The following is an 18,869-nucleotide window of genomic DNA, read 5'->3' on the forward strand; positions in this document are numbered from 1 at the left end:
TGTGATTGTTAACAGTAAAAATTAATAACAACATATCTGTGATTGTTTGGTCTGGTTTATTTTACTTTGCTTTTCTGCCACTTTTGGCTAATTGCAAGGATCAGGATGAGTAATTATATGGTGAAATTAATGAAGGGACACTCACAAATAATACCCATGTGCAGACCAGGATTCAAACCTGGGGCCGGCATCATAGCTCACTGTGCTAATCACTTTACAATGGAGGTCGGCTACATATCTATGTACATGGAACCTTGATTTGTGTGCGTTTTCTGGAGATAAGGCAAAATGAAGCTTAAAATTATGGGAAAAGTAAAAGGTGGAGAAATTTTTTTGTTGCTCATTTGGGACCATGAAGATTGAATATATAAAGTGGAAAAATGTAAAATTCAACAACGTAAAATCGAGACTCCACTGTATTCTTACAAATTGTAATTCATAATTGTGTATGAATGCTGATGATTGAGTCCATAATTGGTTTCTGATCGCATGTCTCTCTTCTGTAGGACAAATGATGAAGAAGCAAATTATAAAAGCAAGAAGACATTTGATAGAAAAACAAACGTGTACATCTACATTGGCCTAGCTGTCTTGCTAGTCATTGCTTGTTTGCTGAGGGCCTTTGCTTTCTCTGCTCTTTGCATGAGTGCTTGTATAAAGCTGCACAATAAACTAGTAGATATTGTTGTACAGGCAACTCTTAATTTCCTCGACAATACACCTTCAGGTGGGTAAATAGTTTGTGTCAAAATGTTTAATACTCCATCATATTGTCACAAATATATATATAAATATATATATTATATTAAGTTCAAGTAGGAGAAATAAAACTTAAAGGAAGCATTAATATTTACCTAATTTTTCTTCTGTGTACGTATTGCTTGCATTGTAGAGTTATTTCTCTTGTAGTTTACAGCATGAATACACAATTTTTGTATTAACATTTCTCTAGAAAGCACGCTTTTTCTTTTCTGTTTGTAAAAAGATATCTTTCTAAAAATTTATAGTTTTGCCTTGTATGAAACACATAATTATTTGACACAAGAAACTGTCTCTTCCCAAGTAACCAAAAAGTGGTTGGACCAATCACACTGAAAATGGTTGGCCAAACATAAGAACATATCATTGGGCAATGGTAATTTTGGCCATGGTTCCAATATTGGCCTAATTTACATTGGGCCATAGTGTGGTGTTTGCAATGGCCTGACATGTGGTTTTTACTGAAAACTAAACTATTGATAGGTTTGTGTTCTGATATATACAAGGGTAAGTCAAAAATTATCTACACTTTTGTCACAACTTTTCTCTGGTTGGCCACACTGCCTTCAGCACTTGGGTGCTATAAGGTTGTACTCTTGTGGTCATGTGGCCTACGTTTGATCTTAATCGCTCAATTTTTCTTTCTTTTATTACACATTAAACATGGCCGCTCCACTGGCAATGTGCGCCAAGGAAAAGCAACGATCAGTAATCTGATTTCTCTGGTCTGAAGATGAGTCAGGGGTTGAAATTCATAACAGCCTTTCAGTACAATACAGGGACAGCGCTTTACCACCTAGAATTGTGTATAAGTTGATCGAGAGGTTTAAAAATGACTGGACAAGCATGAAACATGAAGCGGAAGTATAATGCCCATCAAACTCCACCACTGATGGGAAGATTCAATAAGCTTGAGAGATGATTCTGATGAACCGATGGCCACCCATCATCCAAAGAGATTATTCTGACATCATCAGATGTACTGAAAACCTGTGGTGAATTTCAGACCCTGACACACCTTCAGACCAGAGATCTCTGATCACTGATTAGATCACTGTTTGGTGTTCTTTCTTGGTGCACACTGCCAGTGGAACAGCCATGTTAAATCTGTAACAAAATAAAGAGAAATGGAGCAATTAAGATCAAACCTTGGCCACATGACCACAAAAGTACGACCTTATAGCACCCAAGCACTGAAGACAGTGTGGCCAACCTGAGGAAAGTTGTGGCAAAAGTGTAGATAATTTTTGACTTCACCTCGTATAATCTATTGTGATTCAACTATAAACTCTAGTATGAATTACTTGTGTAAAATAAAGAAAAATACACACCTTTTTTCTCATTCATATGGTATCACTGTTTTCAAGGTACCTTTACATAGTATTACAAAACACTTTCGGTCATTGTTTATTTTACATACATGGATCTTGAACCACCTTCACAAGAATACCTGTAAGAATGTTATTTTACTGCTACAGCTAAACAGAGAAACAATAAGCAATTCCCAGCACAGGAATATATTTCATCCATGGTGTCTGACAATGGACTGGTGAGTGACTGAAAGTTACGAATAGCTTCTACTTTCATTAACAAAATATTATATTTCCATTATGCGCTGAAAGTAAATTTTGAAACTGATTTTGACTCACTTTTCCATGGTAGGGCATTGGCAACGTCTCTTGGCCAAACGTTAGACCAACTTGAATTTGGCAACCAACGGAAAGTCAACCTTTCCCACTAAACCAGATTTAATCTGACTGCTATGATATTATTAGGAGATTAGGAATCAGATGGCAGTGTCATTATTTGCCGAAGTGATGCATGTGATCTCCGTAAAAACTGCAGTTGCGGTTACTTAGGTTGCCTTTTCCATAAAAAAAAATATTATTATTCACTATATAAGCACATTGATTATTTATACCACTAATGTTTCACAAACTTCTTCTTTGCTTCATCATATCCAATGGGAGTGGAAGAAAAACATTTGAATTGTGCTACATAGTTTGTTGAACTATGTTCCTAGTTTGTCATTTCTTCAGAATGGTTTTGCTATATTGATACTTATATCTGGAAACCATATCACAGAGTGGTATCTGTTCATCTCTAATACACTTGAAAAATTTTAGGCTTTATGCCAATGCAGTTGTTTAACTTTGTGGACATTTGTCTATTTGATAATTCAAAAAACTTTGTTTTCAATATGGCAGTGGCATGCATTCTGGGTAAACTAGGTCTGCTGCACCTTTCCAACTAAAGTAACAATAAGTATATACTGTATAGTAACATGCCCGAGTGATGCGAATAAAACATTTCCATCCTTGCCTCTTCTTGTTCCATAAAGGCTCACAAGGCTCACATGCCTGGACAGCGCAGCACAGCAGCCTGCATCTGGCTGCCCCCCCCCCCCCCCACAGTGAGTAGAAGGTTTACTGAATGTGCCACCTCCTGACCCTGCAGTGAGCGTAAGAGTATGCTTCACATAGTTGCATTGGTGAGCCGGTGCATGCATTGTGGTTCACTGTGTGTTGCCATTGAATGTGTTGTACACATAGATATGCACCGCAACCTGGCCATAGTATTACATGATACCATGTGTTGTTTTACGTATTTTTCTCTGTGTGTGAAGTATATTGTGCTGGTATGGCAGAAACTGTGTGCGCAATTGAAGATCTGTTGAGGACATCATTTGGTTGTCGCACTTTCAGTGAGAAACGTGATATTATATGTTTAAGGAGTCCTTCCAAATTTGAAATTTTTACGTAAATAAAGAGGAAGGATTCAGCAATATATATAAAAACATTGGTTATCTGAGTAAATTATTTTCTGACCAAGCTTATTATTTTCTAATGAACGGAATGTGTGGAACATGGAAGCATACAACAACAAATGATCCGAGACATTTGCGTTCACTTGTTCAGCTTGCCAGTATAATTTATATACTTAATACTTTCATTTACGTATCGTATCCAAGCAATTGTGCTTCAAGTCAAAGCCTGCTAAAAGAGCTTCATTATTGCATGGCCATCTTGAATTAGAATATGAAGTAATTTTTATAGAGACTACCTTAATGCAGGGTGCAAAATCCTGGGGGGGACAGGGAGGTATTCCCTCACCAACAACCTTGTCCTGAAATTTCCCCCCACCAAACTTTTCCGGGGGTGAGAGATTTGGTTGTAACAACAAACATAAACAATTAGTTTGGGTGTCGAATATATTGTACTGGAATAATATCGAAAATACATAAAGAATGGACAGCAAAGAGCCTCATGTCTAAGGCACTTCTGAACCCAGCAATTCCTGAAACACAGAAATTAGTCTGACTTGTTATTTCTTCTCCATTTTCTCATTGCCTTTTGTCAGCTACCACAAAGTATTGTATATAAATATATTAATAAATCACATAATAGAATTTAGATGTGAATTTTATACAGGAAACAATTATCTTCTTAATGTCTCTTAATTTTTGTTCCTTAGTCACTCAAAGCATTGTTCATTGCATTGGTAGCATATTATAATCTAAAATTTGCAATCTGATTTTAAATGGACAGTCAATATAATATATTGTATGTTTATAAAATAATTTGATTATTTAATAATTGACACACACACACACACACACATGAGAGAGAGTGAATGAGTGAGTGAGAGAGTGAGTGTGTGTGAGAGTGAGTGAGTGAGTGAGTGTTTGTGCGTATGTATCTGCTCTTCCCCCCACCAATCTGCAGCGATTTTGCACCCTGCCTTAATGTAGTGGGCCTGGTATGCCCCTGCATTATATGGCCTTTACTTTGCCTTGCTTGATTACTTCCAGTGCCTCAGAGAAACTTACAACAATCTTTATTCTTTTCTAGGTCAAATATTGAACAGATTTTCTACAGATCTAGGTGGCATAGATGCCATTCTCATTGTTGTTATGATGGATGCTTTTCAGGTACGCTTATATAGTATGATTTTTTAAAACGTGATATTTCACTGCACATGTTGTTAACATATTAGAAACTAAATACGTTCCTTGTTTTGTCTTCCAAATTTTAAGACCACCTCGAACCCTTCTCAGGGATGGAAGAGAAGAATGAGTCATGGAAGGGTCAAATAAAGTACTAAATAAAATGAAATTATATGCTAATGTAGTTTTCTTTATTTTTACTTCACCGTTACGTAAAATACACCGCAAGGTTTTTCTGTATAAGTCATTCACTTCCTTTCAGAGTAGGAATACAGTAGTCAATCATCATTGTACGTGTACAGTTGTGTTTCAAGTGCATAACATTGTAATTTTTTTATGTTGTAATTAATTTTACTTTAAAAGCACAGATTAAAGCAGTAAAATGTGGCCAGCAAGAGAACCTCAAAGTAGGCTTCACCCAAAGTATTTTAAGTTTACTGAAGAAAAAAATAATTTTACCACAATTAATTATTTAATCCACTGTCAAAGATTTCAGTTACAAATAATATTGTACTTTTGGATTGACCATATTTTTGATTAATGGCGTACTTGTTAAAACAACCATGTTAAAAAATTTAAATATGAAAGCTCTGCTAGTAAATGCATTTAAAATTCACAAAACAGGGGGAGAGGGGAGGAGCATATACGAAACCTCAAAAATGATTTTAAAAATGCAACAAATATGGCAAAATATACTGGAAAATGATCTGAAATCCAAAAAGGTCACAAATGAAAAATAAAAACATTTTCTGGTTCTAATTGAAGGGAAATGGACTACTATCAGATTTAGCATTGTCTTCAAGACCCAGGAAAGATATGATTTTTCATCAACATTTAAACCCTAATAATAAAAAATGTTGAATAACACAGACATGTGCCTGAAAATTTGTACCTCAGATTTTTATAACCATGTGTTACCTTACTTAGGAGTAGAAGCTACCTTTGTACCTAACTTTTTATAGAAATAGCAGGTGGTTTTTGCAGTTTGAGAAACGCATGTTCAGATATGTTTCCGTGTTATTCAAGATTCCTTACTGTATTCAATATTGAATGTTCTAACTGAGCTAACACATCCAATTGTTGATTATTGTGTTGGGAGCATGACATCGCAATTTATGTTAATAAATAAATTAAATAAATAAATTCTTTATTTCCATTGACACATGTCCATAGGTATGGAAATTGTCATATAACAATACATACAGTAATTAAATATTAATACAATTTTATACCAGAATTACAGTAATGATTTGAAGAACTTCTACATGAAGGAAATCCAAATAAAGAAAGAATACACTATGGAAATGAAATTATATACAATATTTAAGGCGAGCACAATAATAAGTGAAGAAAATTTTTAGTGTAAAAATAAAATGTAAAAGTAAATATGTAACTTATACAACATGGAAGAAAGGGGAAGAATGCAAAATATATAATGAACCAATTAATGATCATTTAGACACAATAATAGTATATAGTGAATAATTCGTATATGATAATATAAATAGTATAATTACATTTTCTGTACAATCAAACTCTCTTTGTTGACAATTTATGTAATTATAAATATTTATAAATTTAGGAATTCATTTATTGAATAAAAACAATGTTGTAATAAGGATTTTGTTAATTCCCTCTTAAATTGGGTACTTGATTCCATTGTTTTCATGTGATCAGGTTATTCTGATGTAATTCTTGAATATTTAGAAGAAAAAAGCTTTCATAAAAATATGCATATAAGAGGAGTGAAATACTCACCAACATTAATCAATATTTTGAATCACTTTTAATTGTTACATTTTTCAAGCATCTATATCTGTATAGGTGGCAGTCGGTAAGAGTACCAGCATTACTACAGGTATTGATTCAAAGTGATATGGGCTGTCACTGCCATAATGATTGTCTGAAGAGTTGTCATTACAATAGAGATAATTATAATGTGCTACATGATTTTATTGGCTGTTGATGTTCTCATTCTCCACAGACAATGCTGCAAGGCATAGGGGTGGTGATAGTGATAGGCCTTGTGAGTTGGGTTCTGCTTGCTCCGTTGGGTATTTGCATCATAGCATTTTTGTTCCTTACTGCCGCGTTCATGGACTGCACAAAGAGCTTCAAGAGGTTGGAACTGATTAGTGAGTATTTATAGTTTATTCATATTTGCATTTGTGCGAATTACTCACTTTTGGAAACAACATGTATTTTTAAAAAATAAAAATTGTTTACTTATGTGATGTGAGTATATTCCGTTTATAAATGTGACGTTTTGGGGGTCATACTGCCTCCTTCTTCAGGCTTTTTCTTGGCATCATCAGTACTTCATGCCGCGTCAATTTACAAATATACTCGCATCACATAAGTAAACGATTTTTATTTTTCAAAAATATATTGTATTTATAGCTTTTATGCAGTGGCGGCGATTAGGGGGAGTGAGGGGTGCAGTTGCCCTCCTACTTTTGGCCACTTTTACCCTGGCACTATGTTAAACCTTATCTACAAGGGAAAGAAAACTGACTTTGCCCCTCCAGTTATGGCACCTTGCCTCCCTAGTTTTGGAACCCAATCGCCGCCACTGCTTTTATGCATTTTAATATTTAAATTATGCCATTTTGATGGCAAAGCACATCTCTCCTTCAAGTTCACTTGATTAAGTCCAGGCCTGAAAATGGGTGTTCTTTCTGAGGGTTCCTTCATTTTATCATCACTCATCCTCAATATCACCGTTACCCAAAAGTGACAGAAATTCAATACTAAGTATCAAAAATACAAGTAAATAACAATACAATATTTAACTATCATGTTGAATAAGAAATCAGATAATGTATTTGAAAGCTTTTTCTAACTCTCTAGCCTTCTTGAACCCGAAGGTTCATGGCTGCAGCAACACAGGCCTTCCATCTGTCCCTATCCTGAGCAAGATCTATATACTCTTTTCCATCCCTACCAATTTCATTCAGGTCCATCTCAACATTATCCCTCAATCTTCGTCTTGGTCTACCTACTGGTCTTTTACCATCAGGTTTCCCAACAAGAATCCTGTAAATTCCTCTTTCCTCTCCCATTCATGCCACATGGCCTGCCCACCTAAGTCTTCTTGATTTAATTGTTCTAATAATATCTGGACATGAATACAAATTATGTACTTCTAAATTATGTAACCTTCTCCACTCACCTGTCTCCTCATCCCTTTTAGGTCCAAATATTTTCCTAAGGATCTTATTTTCAAATACTCTCAATTTATGTTCCTCTTTCAATGTAAGGGATCAAGTTTCGCATCCATATAATAATACAGGCAAAATTACTATTTTGTATATTTTAACTTTTAGTTTCTTAGATGTTAAACAAGAAGACAAAAGTTTAAGAAGAGAAAAGTAACATGCATTTCCTAAATTAAGTCTGCTTTTAATTTCCTCGTTAATATCATTTTCATTTGTTAGTATTACTCCTAAGTACGAGGCGTATTTTTAAAGTAAGTACAGTTTTGAAATTCTGCCCCTGCAGCACTGCGGTCGGTGTCCCGTGCATGCACACTGTGTACCTACATCTGTTGGCAAGCCACAGACACGCCATTGCGGCAACAATCGATCGTGTATACATTTGCTTTTGCGTATTTAAAATGCCTCCGCCGATTGAGGATTCCGCCGACTATGAAATACGCGCTGTTATTCGTTTTCTTAGTGCTAAAGGCGTGAAAGCAGTTGAAATTCACCGTCAGATTTGTGAAGTGTACAGACAAAACATTATGAGTGATGGAATGGTACGCAAATGGGTAAGAGCTTTCAAAGATGGCCGAAAGAATGTTCATGACGAGGAACGGAGTGGGCGACCCTCAGTGATCACTGTCAATTTGGTGCAGAAAGTCAACGAAAAAGTGAAAGAGAACAGATGCTTCACGATTTCTTTGTTATCAGAGGAGTTCCCTGAAGTTTCAAGAAGTGTTATCTACGAAATTGTTACTGAACGCTTAAACTATCAAAAATTGTGCTCACGATGGGTACCAAAAATGTTAACTGAGGCGCACAAAAGCAAACCTTTAGGTAACGCCTTGACTTTTCTTGTCAAGATCTCATCGCATCATTTGGCTGGGAACAATTTGATTATCCTCCATGCAGCGCCGATCTATTGCCCAGTGACTACTACGTGTTTCTGCAACTGAAGAAGCATCTCGGAGGTCAGCGCCACTATGACGACGATAGCCTTAAAACGGCCGTGTTGCAGTGGCTGTCAACTCAGGCGGCAAACTTCTATGATGATGGAATACAAAAGCTTGTTGTTCAATATGATAAGTGCCTTAATATTGGTGGCAATTATGTGGAAAAGTAGATTAAAGTGTGGTCTTTCATGTAACAATAAAATTGTTACAAAAAGTTTATTTGTTTTTTGTACATATCAAAATGGTACTTACTTTAAAAATATGCCTCGTACTTGAATTTGGAAACTGGTTCAAATGAGTTGTTATCAATAATTATATTTTGATTATAACCTAACACTTGGTTTTGGCCTGTAAACATATATTTAGTTTTCTCTTTGCAAACTTCCAAACCTATCTCTTTAGCTGCTTTGAAACATATTTCAGCATTATTCTTAATTGTATTTACATCATCCCCCAGTAAGGCTAGATCATCTGCATATGCTAACAGCTGAGTCACACCATTTAATTTTAGTCCTTCGTTAGTTTCTTTTACCTTCCTAACAGCAATTCTAAGGCAAAATTAAAGAGCAATGGAGATAATGCATCTCCTTGTTTTAACCCATCATGAATTGTAAATTTGTCAGACATATTAATATCCACATGAATTTTACTTTGTTTCACTGGTGCATACTGTTGAAAGCTTTTTCAGCGAGAAAAATATGTTTGGTTACCAGATTCACATTTTCAAAAATTCTAGTTAAAATCCAGTTATATGGCTGCTTCTGTGGCCAATAAAATTGATTGGTCAACTCTGATCTCATGTTCAAAGGTGATGAGCAAGAGTATGAGTATTGATATGCATGTATTTTATTTCTATTTTTGGTTATTTAACATCGCAATTAAACTACTTCAGACTGATGATGACTCTGATTAGATGAAAGATCAAACATACTAGAAGTCACATCTAAAATCTTTGGAAGTAAGATTGTGGATCAAACATTCAACATTGGCCTCTTAGCAGTTTTGGTGTGAAAATTTAAATTATTTGAGGGATTTGCTGAAAAGGAATTAGAGTAAAATAAATAAAAATTCACTTCCTATGCTATATAGTTAGCAGTTAGTGTTTCATGTTATTGTAAAGTGAAAATAATGTGATTTTTACAGCTCGTGGACCTGTGTACACCCATCTTGCTGCCACATTGCAAGGTTTAACAACAATCCGAGCGTTTCAAGGCCAAGAAAGAGTAGCTTACGAATTTGATGAGATTCAGGTACGTTTTAAGAATGAGTTTTTTTTTTTGTTGTTGTTGTTCTTCTGAGTTGGTGTTTTAAGTTCACTTTATGCACAGTAAGGCTAATCGGGACTGGACCTACTGTTTAAAGTGGGATCTGAACCACTATGTGGCTCTACTAGGTATCGAACCTGGGCATTTTAAGAATGAATAATATGGCAAAGAGCAGTAAAGTTGCAAGAAAATACAGTAAACGTTCATTTCAGCACCAAGTTTTTCTTGTGCATTGTGTCTGGGAAGTTCCTTTACTTACATTACTTCTACAGATTATGTTTTGAAGTTATGAAACAATATTAGGCTTCTTCATTCAGCAAAATCATAATTTTCCACCTTTGTCCCTGCATAAAGTGGCTCTGGGTTTCACTTAGCCTCAAATAAATGGGAAGGGGGTAAAGGTGGCTGGAGCATGGTGCTGATCATATCACCTCCAAAATGGCACAGAGAGAGAGAGAGAGAGAGAGATTTTGTGGGGCCCCATCCCCACAGTCTCCCATCCCATAAATGTGCCTTTATGGCATGATGCACAAAAATAAATGCAGCAATGTGTCACATGATGTAATTGATCAAGATGATTTCCTTGGTAATGTTTCAAGAGGATGAACGTGATCACTCTTCACTTCAGTGTTACTGTGACTGTTGAAATAGGGACTGACTTACCACATTGTACTTGGAAAAGAGAGGATTAAAGGGGTATTCTGAACAGCTAGGGGAATCACCCCCCCCCCCTTATTTTTATCTGCACTTTGAGTAGGCAGTTCATGATCTTCATTCCAAATTTTCCTATACTCTGTCTGTGGAGCAAAGTGGGTCAAAAGAAGCTGTGCACCCTGCTGCAAACAGCTGTTAGATGCACTCACTTCCCCTCTCATGAGCTCATTGGTCGGTCGTTTGAACAGAGATGTGTTTTCGTACACTTGCTCCAAAGATTTCTGGAACAGAGTATAGCCTGGACATGGGTGCTCCTTTGCAAATGTTCATTTATCTTTATTATCAGTCTCTCGAAGTAACTGGTTACTTCTAATGCACTTTTACAGTTACTTTATGGCACATAAATTGCTAACTTAAAAATGTGTAATGTAGGGAACCTCTTCATTATAAGATGACAACATTACCACTATATCATTGTGGAAGCTCAGTTTGTAGTCATGTATTAGTATCCTCCTACTCCTTAATGTTTTTCCATACACCTTGGCTACACTTTGAAATCTGTAGTTATTGATTGTGTACTGATAATACCAGTATAAATTATTTGCCTCTTTCAGAACCGAAACTCTCGCCCATTTTATGTCCTCCTGGCAGTTCACAGAGCATTTGGTTTGTGGGTAGATAGCCTGTGCATCATTGCTCTCACTCTCATCACCTACAGCTTCCTTTTTTATGATCAAGGTAGGTCATAAGTAGAATCCGGAAGTTTGGAAAATGCATTTTTTTCTTGCTTCATTTATTGATAAAGTTTTTCTAGATACAGTAGAACGTTGTTTATCCGCATGCCAATTATCCGCAATGTCAGTTATCCACACACTCAAAAAAGGCACGTACTGTATTTATATTACGAGTGTTTTCTCATTTTCTCTTGTTTTTTTGTTTTCTTGTACTGTATACGTATGTAGTACTGTGTACTGTATGTAAAAGAGACCTGTACTGTACATGCTTTTCTTTATCAAAGTGTCTCACAGAACCTCCAAAAGTGCAACACAATACTTTCACAAAGTCTAAGTATCCTGAAAATTATGTAAAATGAATAACCTTCATTATTTTCACAATAACATTTTGGGAAGAAATGCATTTTCTTCAATTAATAACTTTAAGCAAGACTCTGATAGTAGTTTATTATGATATAGTTCCAATGGAAAATATATGAATTCATAAATGTATTAATTAATCAGTGTATCAGTTAATAATTTAGTGCAATATTCTGGGGCTTGGAAATCATTTTTATGGATATTAACATATAATACGAGGGTCACTATTTATATTTTGAGCCTAACAATGAAAAAACAGTAATTTGGCATTGAAAACTGCTTTATTGTTTTTCGAAGTATTCTCCTTTATGGTCAATACACTTTTGCATTCGTTCGAACCATTTGTCAAAGCAGTTTTTCCAATCATTTTGAGGCACCTCCATAATATGATTTTTGAACGCATCAACGGCATCTTCCGCCGACGAAAATCGTTGTCCATGCAATTTATTCTTGACATTCGGGAACAAGAAGAAGTCATTGGGTGCCAAATCAGGACTGTACGGCGGATGACCCATCAATTCGATTTTTTGACTGTTCATAAAGTCGGTTGTTAGACGAGATGTGTTGACAGCTGGCATTGTCTTGATGAAGAATGATCCGACGGCGTTTGTTTGTTTCCCGTATTTGACCAAAGACCTCTGGCAAACAAATTGTTGTGTACCATTCAGAGTTGACCGTTCATCTAAAGGCACAGTTGCCACATGACCAGTTTTCCAGAAAAAACAGGCGACCATTTGTTTCGATGTGCTTCGAGCGCGAACAACTTTTGTTGGATTGGGTTCATCTTGAAACACCCATACAGTCGACTGCTGTTTACGTTCCGGCTCATATGCATATATCCATGATTCGTCACCTGTTACAATCTTATATATGTCTTTTGAAGCACCACGATTGTATTTATTGAGCATTTGTTTGCACCAATTGACGCGAGTTTTTGTCAAATTGTGTGGGATCCAACGAGAACATACCTTTCTCACAGCTAAATGATCATGTAATATTTTATATATGCTGGTGGAACTAATGCCTCTGGTTGCCTCAATCTCACAGTATGTCAAATGACGATCTTGCAGTATTAGGTTTTGCACAGCATCAATGTTTTCTTGAACAACAACAGATTTTGGACGACCTTCGCGAATCTCGTCGGTGAGCGAATGGCGGCCACGATTAAATTCGTTATACCAGCGTTTCACAGTGGCAAGGGATGGGGCTTCATCGCCAAATGTGGAAGTAAGTTGATCGATGCACTCTTGTCTTGATAATTCACGTCGAAAATCGTAAAAAATCATCGCACGAAAATGTTCACGAGTTAATTCCATTTTATTGTTGTCGCGCAATCTCCACGGCAACATAAACAACACAAATGAAGCTATTGACAAAACATTTGAAGTACGTTATGGTCAATAATGCCAGACGATTCCGTGCAAATGTCAAATCGCGCCTAACTTCAATCAGTGTTGCCAAGGCTCAAAATATAAATAGTGACCCTCGTACAGCGTGAACACAAAAACACTCCCTGGTTTTGAAAGGGTATAACTTTAATACCAAATGTAGTATTCTACAGAAATGTTCACAGTAGTTGTAAAAACTCATAAAGTTTTTGTGGTGTTCATTGGAATTACAAATGTTCAATGTGCGCGCCACCTGTTACACTGGAAACATCGAGACGATAATCCAGCTCAAGCCACACCTTCTCAAGCATATCCGGTGTGATGAAGTTGACAGCTGTACTGATGCGTTCCTGAAGATGATTCAAGGTTGTGGGTAGTGGAGGTACATAGACCTGGTCCTTCACGAACCCCCAAAGGAAAAAGTCACAAACTGTCATGTCCATTGATCATGGGGGCCACTTGCATAGAGTTTGATCATTGGGTCCAGCTCGTCCTATCCAACGGTGTGGGAGGTTGTCATTCAGAAAGCTGCATACAGATTCATGCCAGTGTGGGGGCGCTCCATCTTGTTGTAGAATGTAGTCACCTCTCTCTGCAGCAAGTTGAGGAATTAAACAGTCACGTAGCATGGTTAAGTAGCTTTCACCTGTGACTGTTGGCCCCTCAAAGAAGAACGGACCGTACACTCGACGCTCTGACACTGCACAAAAAACATTCACCTTGGGTGAGTCACGTTCCACATCAAGAGTGGCATGCGGATGCTCGCTTCCCCAGATCCTAACATTATGCCTGTTCACTTTTCCACTCAAGTGGAAGGTCGCCTCATCACTAAAAATGATCTTTGTCAGAAAGGTTTCATCGTCCTCCATTAAAGTGTGGATAGTCTCGCAAAACTCACGTCGCTTTACCTTGTCTTGTGTATATAACTTTTGAACCAATTGCAGCCAGTACGGGTGAAAATGCCAACGTTTCCATAAAATCTTGCTTACGGTAGTTTGTGGCACCTGCAACTGCCTGCTGGCTTGACGTGTTGATTTTCTGGGACTTTGTAGAAAGGCTTTTGACACACGCTCCATAATTTCCTCAGAGATGGACGGTCGGCCAGAATGTTCCTTTCTTTGATCACAAATGCATCCTCTCTCAACAAATGTTTTATGCCCCTGCAGAATGGATTTGTGTGTAGGTGGATCAACATTAAACTTCCGTTTAAATGCATGCTGCTCTCTCACAACACTGCTTGTTTTGGCAAATTCTAACATGCACCAGCTTCTTTGCTGTGGAGTGAACGCCATTTTCGATGTTATTGCCCTCTAGCTACCGAATTCACAACTAGCGATTCTGAAAAGAAAGATATTAAAATATTTTGAGTTAACTGAGCTTTGGATATCAATTTTATCAAAATATTCAAGTAACTATTAATTTTATGACATCTTGAAACCAGGGAGTGTTTTTGTGCTCATGCTGTATACATGCCCTACTTTTATGAAAGTAAATGTCTAAATATGCAGCTTCTTTTGCATTTCAATCGTCTTGTAACATACAATTTATTAAGGAGGTCAATGAACCATTTAGGTTCTTCAAGGACCAATTGGAATTTTATATCCAATTGGTTGAATGTCTGTAAATTTTATATTGGTACTCTATTGGTATCGACCTAAATTTCCCCTCAGTCCAACACTAACATTTATAAACATTTGGAAGTACTTTTGATTGTTACAATTTTCAAGTATTGGTGTCAATGGAGATTTGTAGGATTATCAGCATTGTTATCGGTATCTGTTCAAATTGTTATCTGCTCAACCCTAGTCCCCCACGAACAATATGAATACACTTGCTCTCATCCCCTGATTTTCACTTATATATATCAAACTGTTGGTCATAATGTAATGAAATTTGCTAAGGACATACCTCGGTGTGTGAGAAGCACGGTGATGTCATTGGAGATGGCGCCACAGTCTCTCTAGTCCAGGTGTAGGTATGTGTCTGCATCTGGACGAATCTGCCATTAAATGCCAATTGTACGGACGTGTGCTTTTAGTCTGAGTTCTTGGCCCTTCTGTTGTGACGCACGTGGTAGTGGCTTGTGTTTGTTAGGGTTCAGTTGAAAGTTCGTGCTTACAATCAGTGGTTCGTGATTACAGTACAGTAACAATGCAGTACAGTATGAGAAGGTACTCAGTGGAACAGTGTGTGTTTATCATTCGTACGTACTGGAAAACAGAGTCCATAAAGGTGTGCCAGTGACAATATATTGCACAGTTTGGGGTCCGGGAACATGAAGGAGGACATCCAAAACTGCCAGAAGCTGAACCCAAAGAAACACGAGCCACTGTCAGGTGTGCCAAGAACTCAGACTGAAAGCACACATCTGTACGATTGGCATTTAATTGCAGAATCGCCAAGACCCACACACATGTCCACACAAGAACTAGAGACCATGTTTCTCACACACCAAGGTATGCCCGTAGCAAATTTCATTACATTATGACCAATAGTTTGATTTTTATAAGTGAAAATCAGGTGACGAGAGTGAGTGAAACACCCTGCAATTTTAAATTTGCTGCAGAGTACAAGTATTGAGTATTTATATTAGCATTGGTAATTTTGTAACAAATGTGGTCACCTAACGAAAATAGTTTTACTGAAATATTTTCTGTTTCTTCTTTCTTCAACGAAAGATTTGAAAGCAGGCTCCATCGCCTTGGTTATCACTCAGTGTATGTTCCTGACTGGAACTTTTCAGTGGGGCATGAGGCAGTCAGCAGAGATGGAGCTCCAAATGACATCTGTGGAGAGGGTCATCGGGTATTTCTCTATTGACAAGGAGCCTCAAGCACCTACTCTGCCTGGTTAGTATGCTCTTGTACGTTTCGTGACTGTTTCATAGGTCCTTGTGTGAATATTCATCTGGTTAAGTAGCTTTAGTTATTTGGATCGAAAATTTTGTTGTCACCCAGTGGTGCAAACTCTTTGCGCAACCCAGGCCTCTGACAGTTGCAGAAATTGTGGGATATTTTCATTCATGCTTATACTCTCTCGGAATTTCGTTTGCAGGTGTAATAATAGATGCGTATAGAGCGACCACAAACATAAAAACCTTCGGCCAAGCCTTTGTGCACCTTCCCCTCCATCCATTCAACTCCTGCCATGAAGAACTGTGCTCCATTCTGCCCTTCCCATCTACGTGCAAGTATAATGCACAGGACATGCAGTTCTGCACAGGTCCTTTTGTCTGTGGCTCCGCTATGACTCCTATCTGAAATATGGTTGTGTTTTGGCGTGTTGATGTTGCTATCAACAATGTGAAGAAAGCAGAAAGAACTCATTAGGCATTATGAAGTGTGTAGCAAAAGGTGGCATCTAAATTATGGGGGTATCCATATCAGAAATAAACAGGCGTGTATATTCTAGGCTATCTCCGAAGCCCAGACTAAATACAGAAAATAATTGATTAGCAAATGTGACTGATGCTTCACTCTCAAATAACAACCATGGGGGAAAACAGTAGTTTAAGGGCACCTTTACTTTAAGCTATCAACGGGCTTCTTCTTTTAGATTCTTCCCCGACCAGTGTCTGGAGGCAACCCGTAACGTATTTGGGTGCTTTCTAGCCAGACCACTCGACAGGGAAGTCTTCATTTTACAGCGATGCCAATTGCTAACCAGCATGGGATTTTTACCAGGAAAGCGAAATTTTGAAATGAAAGTATAATACAGGATTGGGAAAAGGGTTACAAGTCACAGGAAAATTGTCCTCCAGGCCAAGAACAACACTGTCCCATTGAACACATGCAGAAACAAGAGGCCATGCTTTACAATGATGACAAGGGTTTGAACTGGGGGAAGGAAACTAGGTGATCAGGAAAGATGACAAAGGCTAGCTTATGATTGCGAGTGCAACTCACTTTGAAGGATGTTTAAAAGATTATGTTACTTACTGTGCATTTAGTGAATGAGTGAGTGAATTATATATATATATTTTTAATGACATGTGCTTGTGTCATGTAGTGAACGATAATAAGGGACATAATTAACAAACTACTGACGAAACAATTTACTTGGCTTTTGTATGAGAATAAGCTTCAAATCTTGAAAATATGCACCCCTCTGCCATCCCAAAGAAGAGAAGAATGAATTTGATTTAGTTTGTTATTTAGTTTCACTTTTCTGCCACTTTTAGCTAATTGCGATGATGAGGATGAGTGACAATATGATGAAAATGATGATGAGACATTCACAAGGAATACCCATGCCCAGACCTGGATTTGAACCTGGGGACTGCTACCGTTGTACCACACTGTGCTAATAAGCATTTTGCCATGGAGGTCGGCAAGAGAAGAATGGAGTTCCTGTTCAAATTAAATATTCAAGGTAAGAAGTTTATCATATATTTTATTCTTGAACGTATGCCTATATAAATATTTCACAATATGAACCTCCATCTAACTTCTATATATATAAAAATGGATGTACATGTGCGGGTGTGTGTGAATATATGTTTGTTCAAGCATAACTCTCGAACACCTGGAGCAATTGCAACCAAACTTGGTACACGTATCACTTGCAATCTGGAAAGAATATTTTGGGGGTAAGACACCCCTAGGGAAGGTGTGACATGTAGAAATAAAAGAACGGCCGATATTAAATTCCGCACAAACAGACATCCCTTACTATGCAATCCAGCACAACAATAGTGTTTCTCGGGTTGTCTAATAATCAGGCTGATAACGCCCGATATTAGTGTGGAAAAGACTCTCATCCTAGAAGGTTATGGTATTGTTGCTATATTTGTTCCCAGAGAATTGGGAAATTTTTAAAAATTATTTGTCAATCTTATTTGCTGTAGGAATTTCCATTGTTGCACTTGTAGTATATCACTTTGAATCTTTTCAGAACTTCAGCTGTCTCCTAGCTGGCCACAAAATGGAGAAATTGTGTTTGACTGTGTAAGACTGTCTTATAGCAGTGGTAATGCAGCATTGAAAGATGTGTCTTTCAGTATCAAACCAGGTGAAAAGGTATGTTTTCTTTTTAATAGTAGCTACTAGAGAACATGTGATGCCAGGGGTCCCAGGGTCGAACCCCAGCCTAGGCATGGGTGTTCTTTGTGAGTTTCCCTTCATCAATTTTATCATATCATCACTCATTCCCATCTTCACGATTAGCCAAAAGTGACAGAAAAGCGAAGTGAAATAAACCAAATCAACAATAGAGAACAAGTGTTTCAGGTAACTTTAAATACTGTCTTAATGTCAGTGCAGGCCTGGATTTATATACTTGAGACCTGTACTAATGGAGGCAGCAAATAAACTGCAAAGTTTGCATTTAAGTATTCATTTTGTATTTTTTCATTAAATTTTGCATGACTTTGTGACTAAATATAGCAGAAGACACTTCCACTTTTGAAATTACTTAAAATAGAGGGTGTAATCTCACATTTCATAATCAAAAAAAATAATAATAATAATCCTGTGCATAACAGCCCATGAAGGGCCTTGGCTTACCTACCGGCTGCCGGTCTCCCTCCCACGCTTTCCCTCATCACCTCTAAGCATGGAGATCTTCAACTAGGATTGGAATAGTCGGTGGGTCAGCCCGACGTATCCCCAG

The 18,869-nt window shown here is 37.3% G+C and overlaps 1 protein-coding gene across 1 annotated transcript in view; it reads left to right on the top strand.

The window, feature by feature from the left end:
* The window catches only part of LOC145994405 (ATP-binding cassette sub-family C member 4-like), a 123,802-nt gene that overhangs the window by 85,683 nt on the left and 19,250 nt on the right, over nucleotides 1–18,869 (top strand). The window contains exons 14-20 of the mRNA XM_083130528.1: nucleotides 507–727; nucleotides 4,611–4,690; nucleotides 6,690–6,840; nucleotides 10,002–10,108; nucleotides 11,392–11,515; nucleotides 15,938–16,108; nucleotides 18,153–18,277. Coding sequence (XP_082986654.1) covers nucleotides 507–727; nucleotides 4,611–4,690; nucleotides 6,690–6,840; nucleotides 10,002–10,108; nucleotides 11,392–11,515; nucleotides 15,938–16,108; nucleotides 18,153–18,277 — 979 coding nt within the window. The remainder of the gene's footprint in view (nucleotides 1–506; nucleotides 728–4,610; nucleotides 4,691–6,689; nucleotides 6,841–10,001; nucleotides 10,109–11,391; nucleotides 11,516–15,937; nucleotides 16,109–18,152; nucleotides 18,278–18,869) is intronic.

This window comes from Lepisma saccharinum, chromosome 10, assembly GCF_977018435.1.
Source record: "Lepisma saccharinum chromosome 10, izLepSacc3.1, whole genome shotgun sequence".
In the NCBI taxonomy this organism is placed as follows: Eukaryota; Metazoa; Arthropoda; class Insecta; order Zygentoma; family Lepismatidae; genus Lepisma; species Lepisma saccharinum.